Source organism: Lepus europaeus, chromosome 14, assembly GCF_033115175.1.
Source record: "Lepus europaeus isolate LE1 chromosome 14, mLepTim1.pri, whole genome shotgun sequence".
Classification (NCBI taxonomy): Eukaryota; Metazoa; Chordata; class Mammalia; order Lagomorpha; family Leporidae; genus Lepus; species Lepus europaeus.
Window position 1 is genome coordinate 52,930,027 of NC_084840.1, and position 9,710 is coordinate 52,939,736.

General features: G+C 47.3%; 1 protein-coding gene across 1 annotated transcript; it reads left to right on the plus strand.

Moving 5' to 3' along the window:
* Positions 1-2,394: 2,394 nt before the first annotated feature.
* Positions 2,395-9,319, plus strand: LOC133773322 (cytochrome c oxidase assembly factor 6 homolog). The gene is made up of 3 exons (XM_062210629.1): positions 2,395-2,618; positions 3,158-3,317; positions 8,958-9,319. Exons 2-3 carry the CDS (start codon positions 3,174-3,176, stop codon positions 9,051-9,053), a joined length of 240 nt encoding a protein of 79 aa, XP_062066613.1. The 5' UTR covers positions 2,395-2,618; positions 3,158-3,173; the 3' UTR covers positions 9,054-9,319.
* Positions 9,320-9,710: the final 391 nt, after the last annotated feature.

Here is a 9,710-nt window from a genome sequence, read left to right on the forward strand (position 1 = left end):
GATTTATAGATGTTCCTTATATATTCTGGGTACTAACTGTTGTATGTTTTGCTAACTTTTCCCACACTATGATCTGTCTTTTCCACTCACTTTGTGGTGTTGTTTGGTAAATAAAAGTCCTTAAATTTTTAGTTGAATTTTTTTATCTTTTCCTTTATGGCTAAAAGACTTCTTGGCTCCAACCAAAGTCATAAAGATGTTTTCTCAGGCAGGTAACTCATCTGAAATTCTTAGAGCTAAACTTTTATTAAGCTTATTTATTTGAGAGGCAGTGACAAAGATAGACAGCCAGACCAAGAAAGCTCCCATCTAGTGGTTCACTCCCCAAATGCCTGCAACACCTAGGGCTGGGCCAGGCTGAACTGAGAGCTGGAAACTCAGTCCAGGTCTCCCGTTATGTGTGGTAGAGGTTCAATTACTTGAGTCATCAGCAGTGCCTCTCAGGGTCTGCATTAGCAGGAAGCTGGAGTCAGAGTGGAACTGGGACTCAAATCCAGGTACTCTGATAAGGGACATGGGCGTTCTAACTGGCATCTTAGCCACTATGCCAAATACCCACCCCAGACTTTTTCAGATGTTGGAAACATACCATGGAACATTACAACATGTATTATATTTCTCAATACAGTCAGATGTTTATCAATTTTATGTCTTTCCCAAAAATTAACTTTTGGGTTTTTTTTTTTTTTTTAACCTTACATATCACGTTGTGTAAGTGAATTGGTGTCAGACACAACAGAACAAAACACTGGCTTATCTACTTATTTCTGTAGTGTGAACACTCCCATCATGGGTGATTTCTAGCAAGCACCTTGAGTTATTTGATCACAGAACTGGAAAGAAGAGTGCAGAGTAGGTTCTCCCATGTCAGTGCAGGCTCCAGCAAACAATGCTTTGTTTCCCATTTCATTAATTTTGCTCTTATTATTTCCATCCTACTTTCCATAGTCTTATTTTCTCTCCCTTTCTGTTTCTTAAGTCACAACTTTTCCGTCTCTTCTCTAACAACTAAGTTTCCCTTATAGCTATGAATGTCCCTGAGTACAACTTTAGCTGCATTCCACAGGTAGAATTTTTGTAATTTATTGTTCATTCAAAATATTTTCCTATTAGCATTAACTATATTTTCATAGCTTATTGACTTCTAGCATAAATACACTGTAGTAAAAATAAATGTGGTGAATAATTTCGATGTTTAAAATTTGTTGAGAATTGTATAGCTAAGTATGTGGTTAATACTGGTAATGTGTCATGTTTGTTTTAAAAAATGTATCCTTCAATGTTGGTTGTGTTGTTCTATATATGCTTATTATATTTGTAAATGATGTTATTCAAGCTTTCTATACCTTTGTTTTTTCTTGCTTATCATAACAATTAGTAGAAAGGCTGTTAAAATCACCAATATGATGATGGATTTTTCTTTGTAATTCTAATTTCATTTCACATATATTTACCATTAGGTATATTCAAATTTAAATTTAAATCCATTTATTTTTCCAACTCAAAAATCCTCTAGGACTGTTTCCTTTCATCCCTTCTCAACCTCCCCTCAGTTATAATTAAAAGATAATATCTTTATATAAACTGACCTCAATGGCCGTAGCGCAGTAACAGTGGGGGCTTGGATAAAGCTAACGTAATCTTCCACTGGAGTCCACTGACTGCTGTGGAAACACTCCCCATATTGTAGAACCTAAGCGTCCCCTGGAACACCCGCCTATGCGGAGTTTGGAAAGGACTACACACCAGCACGGAGCAGAGCAGTAAACCGCTGGAGAGCCATACAAGCAGGTGGAGGGAACCTAAACCCGACCAGACGAAGCAGCAGGTGGCACGTTAGGACCCGAGCCAGCGACGGACTTCTATCCGTACTCGCTTTTCAATAGGTTCTGCTGAGGCGTGAACAAACAACGCCCTCTTGAAACACCTCAAGCAGTTTTCCTTCCTTTGAAAACTACGCCGGCGTTTGGGATAACAAAGTCACAGGTGAGCTCAAAACAGTACTATTTCTTTCCCCCACAACAGTGTGTACGCCCCCGTGTGCGGGGGCGGCTCAGCTTCTTTCGGGGCACGTTTCGTTCGTGACAGCCCTGCAACGCTCCGTGCACCTCTCCTACCCTCGCCTGGGCTGGCAGCGCTCGCACGCTGAGACTTGCTGATGGTTTGGGGCGAGACACGAGGATTTACATTCTCCAAAGGGGCACAATCCTTTAAAGTTGTGATAAACTGAGGGGAAGGGATACCAGGACTTTAAGGCCAAGGCGGCACTGAGCAGTGACGGCTTCTCAACCTCCTCCTACCTTCAAGACCCAGGGACCACCTCCACCCCGCGGCCGGCCGGAAGTCACCTCCACCTGGTACCGTCGCGGAAGCGGAAGTCCCGCCCTCCCTGAAAAAGCGAACGGCAGCCCGGAAGGGTCAATAGGAGCCTGGCTGTTTCGCTGCGTGCCTTCGCTTTTTGTGGTTTTTTGTCTTGGTGGTGGTGGTGGTGGTGAGGTCTACGGTGCCGCGTGATCCCGAGCCAGTTGGCACCGCGCCCTCCTCCGCTGGTTGTTGGGCTGCTTGACCCTCTCCTCCTGTGGGCGCCGAAGGGAAGCCAGACCCGGGCGGGCGGAGAGGTCAGCTTGCTGGCGGGCCCGGGCGGGGCGCGTGGAGTGTGGCCCCGGGCGTCCCTTCCCTCCCTCCGAGCCGCAGGCTGTGTGTCTGCAGAACGCGGTAGTGCTCGTGCTGCTGCTTAGTGTGTGTCCCCGCACACGTTTGTAAAATGGACCCTGCTAGCCCGGTTTTAGCGACGAGGAAACAGGCCCGGAGAGAATACGCGAGCTGCCCGGGAGAGCGGCAGACCGGCGCGGGCCCGCTTCCAACGCGGCTTCCCCGAATCCGTTGTGACCCTGACACTCGCCGGTCACTGCCTTCCCCTGCTGGGCGCGTGGTCACCCCGAGCAGGGTGGGACCGAGCCCGAGAAGGACTTGGTGCGGTGTGTGTTGCGGGGGATCTCTGGTCCCGTCCCGCAGCCACGGGCGTCAGTTGCTTCATTCCAATTCCGAGGCATAACTTAAACAAAAAGGGAGCAGGAGGGAATGGCGGTCTTTTTCTCCCCGTGTCTTTCCTTCACATCACAAGTCTGTTGTGCGTGTGGAATGTTTTGTCCGACAGCTTGCTCCCAGGAGGAATGGCGGCCCCGACTATGAAGGAAAGGCAGGCTTGCTGGGGAGCCCGCGATGAGTACTGGAAGTGTTTAGATGAGCACACGGAGGACGCGTCTCAGTGCAAGAAGTTAAGGAGCTCGTTTGAATCCAGCTGTCCGCAACAGTGGGTAAGTCACACTTGCACTGCTAACACACACGGAGCTCCCAGTGTGTGTGGTGGGCTCGGAGCCCCAGCGCTGCCTGCTGGACAGTGCCTTCCAGGAGCAATGGTTATTGCCTCAGGCTTGTTTTACAGCAGGCTGGCACCTTGAAGGTTATCGCAAATCAAACAAACTTAGGAACCATAACCAAAAAACTCCAGCCTGCTTCTGAAAGGTTAGTGCTTCCTCCTAGCCTTGGGCAGGAGTCGTCCAGTGTATTAGGTTAGCGCTGTTGTCAGAAATAAAGCGTTGCCAGTTGGTCTCCCAGAATCATGTCGTTGTAGACCCAAAATATAAAGAAAGGATTGGCCAGGAGAAATGAAAGGTTCCTGTGGTGGATCTGCATCCGTGACAGGCATCCATGTTTTGCCCGCCCTTAGTGTGGGGGGATCAGAAGAGGGAGCTGATGGTACTGAGGTTGGTAAGTGGTCCTACGTGGGAAGTGCTGTGGTGGTCACAAGCGCCGCTGTCATGTGGCAGTGTGTGACGCTCAGCGTGGTGAGGAGGCTGCTCATCCAGTCACCCAGTGCTTTTGTGCCTGTTCTGCCTGGAGCGGTGGCAACACCAAGATCCATCACACTTTTCCAGGAATTCCTGCCTCCGAGGGTCTTCCAGTCACACCCTGACAGCAGCCAGTACCCATCCACAGGGGTCGATCCATCCCCGAGACGGAACCTGGCACGCGCACAAAGCCTGCAGTTCACTCTTGCTGGGAAAGTGATTTAAAAGGCAACCTCCCAGAAAAGCAGTGAAATCCAAGGGTGCTAACAAACAACCGTCCAGACACAGCCAGGGTCCTCAGTGGACACAGACACACGCAGGCACAGCTGTTCTGCCTTCTCAGGCATGAACTCTGCTGGCGTGAGGGCAGAGGGAATTTGGAGCAGCGAGGCCAGACAGGATCCCACCTAAGATGGTATCAGAGTGGCAGAATAAGAGAAGGGCACTCTGTGAGCAAAGGCAGGGGAGCGACAGGTGCCCAGGGCAGGTGCAACGGGACTAGCGTTCAGGGCCTCAGTGTATCAGGATCCGTAGGAGGGACTGCATGTAGGAACCTGCCCTCACTGAATTCTCACGATAACTTTGTGAGGTCAGTGTCATTTTCTGAGTGACTTATTCAATGTCATGCCTAAGTCAGGACCCCAGAGCTGGCTGTGCTGCCACGATTTCCTGTGTAACAGAGAAGCTGTCTGCACTGTCCTACAGTGTGGCCACCAACCCCACGTGACCCCTGAGCACCTAACGCTCCTGAAATTCTTAAGTGGGTCAGTCAGTCCCCTGAGGCCATGAGGGAAACCAAACGAAAGGTGTGGGGAGGTGGAGGTCATTTTGGTGGGCTGAGCTGGGGGTGAATGCAGTGTGTAGAAATTGCTTTACATGAACTCTTCCTCTGTAAAACCTGCACCATGCAACCTGTCATGGGATTGTCGTAAAGGTTAAATGTTTCACTTGAAAACCTGGACTCTGATTGGATTAGATGCGAATTAGCAGAGAAATGTTATACATCTGTGGTTTTAATTTTTTTTTAATTTATTTGACAGGTAGAGTTATAGACAGAGACAGAGAGAAAGGTCTTCCTTCTGTTGGTTCACTCCCCAAATGACCACTACAGCCAGCGCTGCGCCTATCCAAAGCCAGGAGCCAGGTGCTTCTCCTGGTCTCCTATGCGGGTGCAGGGGCCCAAGCACTTGGGCCATCTTCCACTGCCCTCCCAGGCCACAGCAGAGAGCTGGACCGGAAGAGGAGCAGCCAGGACTAGAACCTGGCGCCCATATGGGATGCTGGCGCCGCAGGTGGAGGATTAACCAAGTGAGCCACTGCGCCGGCCCCTGTGGTTTTAATTTTAGATGGATACATTGAGAGCAACTCCTGGCTTGTTTTATGTTTTTAAAGATGTATTTATTTATATGAAAGGGAGGGAGGGAGAGGTTTTCCATCTGCTGGTTCATTCTCTGAGTGGCCACAATAGTCAGGGCTGAGCCAGGCTGAAGCCAGGAGCCAAGAGCTTCATCTGGGTCTCTCCAGGGGCAGCAGAGGCCTGAGCACTTGGGCCATCTGCTGCTGCTTTTCCCAGGCCATTAGCAGGGAGCTGGATCGAAAGTGGAGCAGATGGGACATGAACCCGTGCCCATATGGGATGTTGGTGTCACAAGTGACGGTTTCACTGGTTGTGCCACAACCCCAGCCCCTACAATACCTGGTTTAAGAAGGGGGGGGGGGGGGGGGAGAGGCGGTGCTGTGGTTCACTGGGTTAATCCTCTGCCTGTGGTGCCATCATCCCATATGGGCACCAGGTTCTAGTCCCGGTTGCTCCCCTTCCTGTCCAGCTCTCTGCTGTGGCCTGGGAGAGCAGTGGAGGATGGCCCAAGTGCTTGGGCCCTGCACCCACATGGGAGACCAGGAGGAAGCACCTGGCTCCTGGCTTCAGATTGGTGCAGCGCTGGCTGTGGCGGCCATTTGGGGAGTGAACCAACGGAAGGAAGACCTTTCTCTCTGTCTGTCTGTCTGTCTCTCTCTCTCTCTCTCTCTCACTGTCTATAGCTGTCAAATAATTAAAAAAAAAAAAAGCCAAAAAAAGAAGTAGGTGGAAGAGGCCAGTGCTGTGGTATAGCAAGTAAAGTCGCAACCCGCTTCGCCACAGCACCAGCACTGGCATCCCATATCGGCGTCGGTTCATGTCCCAGCTGCTCCACTTTCCATCCAGCTCCCCGCTAATGGCCTGGGAAAAGCAGCAGAAGATGGCCCAGGTGTTTGGTCCCTTGCACCCACATGGGAAACCTTGAAGAAGCTCCTGGCACCTGGCTTTGGATCTGCTAGCTCCAGCCATTGCGGCCATTTGGAGAGTGAACCAGTGGATGGAAGAGACCTTTCTCTCTGCTCTCCCTCTCTCTAAATAAGTAAATCTTTTAAGAAAAAAAAAAAAAGTAGATGGAAAATGTCATCGAACATGAGTCTTTTCTGACCTTGTGGGCCCATGGCCACCCCGAGCTGGGTGGGGTCAGGGCTGATGATGCTGAGCTTAGCCATGTCCCACCCCTATACATCCCCATATTGTTTTGTTACTCACTGTGAGACCTGTGTTTGTCAGCCTGTCTGTGACTTTCCACTCAGGTTACACATCAGAATCATTGGGACATTCTACCAAACATCATGTCCCAGCTTTTACATCAGGGCTGGTGAATTTCTAGAAATGGAACCACAGCTTCCTATATAGGGACCTTGGCTCCACAAGTGATTCTGGTGGGTAACCCGAGCCTGGAAGTTGCCATCCTAACCCCTCTTGTTTTTCTTCAACCCAATGGCTCGTAGAGTCTCCCCCTTCCCTGCTTCCAAGGGTAACTTCTCTTCACTGTGCCATAAAGGATTTAACAGCCAGCAGGTTGGTTTGATTATCCTCTCTCTCCCCTTCTTGGGCAAGCTGAGTGCCATGCCTCGTGGCCGACCGGTTCGTTGAGTTCAGGAGTAAGGGATAGAGACCATATCTGGCGTGCAGCCAGCTATTCTCATTGCTGCAGCATTCGAGAGTGACGCCTTTCCTGTTCGCACCATTCTCTTCAGCCCTGCTCTCTTGGGGCCGGCACTGTGGTACAGTGGGTTAAAGCCCCAGCTTGCAGTGCCGGCATCCCATATGGGCGGGCACCTGTTTGAGTCTCGGCTGCTCCACTTCCGATCCAGCTCTCTGCTATGGCCTGGGAAAGCCAGGGAGACCTGGAAGATGCTCCTTGCTTCGGATAAGTTGCGGTCATTTGGGGAGTGAACCAGCAGAATAGAAGACTTCTCTCTCTCTCTCTCTCACTCTCTCTCTCTCACTCTGTCTTTCAAATAAATAAAAATAAATCTTTAAAAAAAGAATAGTTACAGGAAGAGGGGAAATGTTTCCAGAGGAGCCAAGTACTGGACAGGTTGGGAATGAAATGTTGGTGAGGCCCCTACATGGAGTTGCCTGCGAGGTAGATGCAACAGGAGATGCCAAATTATTAATTTGCCATAGAAATGTTAAAGACTTTACTTCATCATTCCATATCTTTTATATAACATCCATCCCAGCCCAGTCAGGCTAAGACCTCCAGGGAGAGACCTGTGGTCTGATGATGGAGTGTGTAGTTAGCAGGAAGACCATGCCCTAGAGGAACTGTGAACATCTCGCCAGAAAGAAAGAGTCACTGCAGGACTGAGGGGAAGGATGGAGTTAGGTAGAATTGAAGTGAAGCGGTGTTTGGTGGCCTCAGAGCAGAGAGCTGCAGATAAACAAGTCGTGGGCCCAGGGTGCTGTCTTCCTCGAAGTGAAAGACTGAGTGATGCAGTGACGCGTCAGAAATCCCTATTTGAAGTCCTGCCTTTGAGTTGCAGATCAAGGCTGCTTCTCAGTGTCAAAGCACTTCAGATCCTCTAGGCAGAAGTGGGCTGTTCATTCTCCCTGATAAAACTTCAAAGAGCAAATTTCTGATAGCCTATGATTTTAGAGAACAAGGTTTCCCAGTGAATGAGAAAGCAGCAGTCACTCTGGGAAGGGGTCCATGCGGACACCCCGGGGCCCTAGGATGCCTTGGGGGAGAAAGGTTTGCTTTGCTGCTGGCCTTATCTGTGCCTGCTATCCCAGCTGGATACAGGGCAGGACAGAAGCCCCACTGAAGTACATAAGAATTCAACCTTAAGAAAGGCTTTTAACAAAGAACTAGCGTTCTCTGGCCTGACAGTGCCATGTGTGGTGGTCTGCTTTGGCCGTCTCCGCAGAGCAGCTCAGACAGACGACTTTGTGCTTGGCACCTAGGCGTTTTTCCACTTTCTGTATTTTACTGTATCAGGATATGGCGCTTTAAGATTTTTAAAATTCCCTATGGGCAGGGGAGGCTGTAATTAAAAAATAAAGCCAGATAATTAACTGACTTAGTTTTTCCATCCATTCACTTATGGTTCATAAATACAATATTAAACTATGTGTCTGTTTCCTTGAATGCACGTGTCTGGATGAGACAGACTTGGTAAAAATGTCATGGCTGGTAAATTATAAAGTGTGTTGAAATTAAGAGTTGATAAGGAAAACAATCCTGTATCTTTTTGTTTGTATTTTCCTATTATTTATTGAGTACATTTTCATATATTTTTAATATTTTTTCACAGATTCAATGTAGTTCATAGATCAGTTCCAAGAATATAATTATGTTCCTTTCCTTCCTCCCCTCCTTCCCGTTTCCTTCTCCCCCTTCCTTTTAGTTTTTGAGATGACATTTTTAATTTCCATTGCAGTCAGTCAAGGGCTTAATGCCTTGTTGAAAGATAGTTTAATTAGTGGGGTAATCCTAATCTTTAAATCTGAAGACTCTTGCCTGTCACTGTGTGCACTCTGAACTTGGCAAGCCTCCTACATGTGCATGTAGGTTGGGTTCCTGGGTTATTCAGATTCTTAACAGAACTTGTAACCCAAAAGGCTTAGGACTCACTGGTCCATGGCCTCTCTCCTCAGAGATGGATTCATCAAGTGCCTTGATTCAGATGTTCTAGAATATAAGTCTCTTTTCATATTGAATAGTTAGATTTCAGTCTATGCTTTTGCTCATCTAAATTGCATCACTTGCCCTTATTTCAAACTCTTTTTTTCCTCAACAGATAAAATATTTTGATAAAAGAAGAGACTACTTAAAATTCAAAGAAAAATTTGAAGCAGGACAATTCCAACCTTCAAAATCAACTGCAAACTCCTAGGATGTTCCTGAACTTTTCACTAAGGTTGAAACTATCTTTCTGGACATCCACAGATGCACCCTTGACTGTGAGACAGAAGTCGTTTATATCATGGTAAACATCAATACTTGTTCCCTGAATATAACACTTAATAACGAAAATCATCAAGTAACAGAAGATGTCAGCATTCAGGCTGAAGAATGTGAAATATAATGGTGTTAAATGTGCTTAGTTTTAACTTAATAAGAAATATATATTTTAAGAAAAAAGAAAAGTAAATCCTATTATAAAAAAACATGAACTCTTGTTTTTATTTTGGGGTTATGAGAGGATGGGTAGTAGGCAAATATAACAGAGATAAGAGAGTGAAAAAAGTTGTCATTGTGTGTTCCCTGGAAGCTAGCACTTTAATACAGGAACTACAAATTGAGGTTAGAAGGAGGAGGTTGAACTTAAAATATGTGAATATAGGTAAAATAATAAAATCCATCATACTTATAGCTCATGTTGTTGTTAATGAGACAATTGGATTCCTAGGCAGTTCAATAAGATAAAAAGCATATAGATTGGAAGGAAAAAATAAAATGGCTCTGTCTATAATTGATATAATTGTCTCTGTAGAAAATGCCACTGACTGAACAAAAAAGCTCCTGGAAATAATATCAGTCATAAAAAGGT

Coding starts and splice junctions, on each gene's coding strand:
- LOC133773322 (XM_062210629.1), top strand. CDS start 3,174: ATGGCGGCCCCGACTATGAAGGAAAGGCAGGCTTGCTGGGGAGCCCGC. Junction 3,318..8,957: donor CCAGCTGTCCGCAACAGTGG/GTAAGTCACACT, acceptor TTTCCTCAACAG/ATAAAATATTTTGATAAAAG.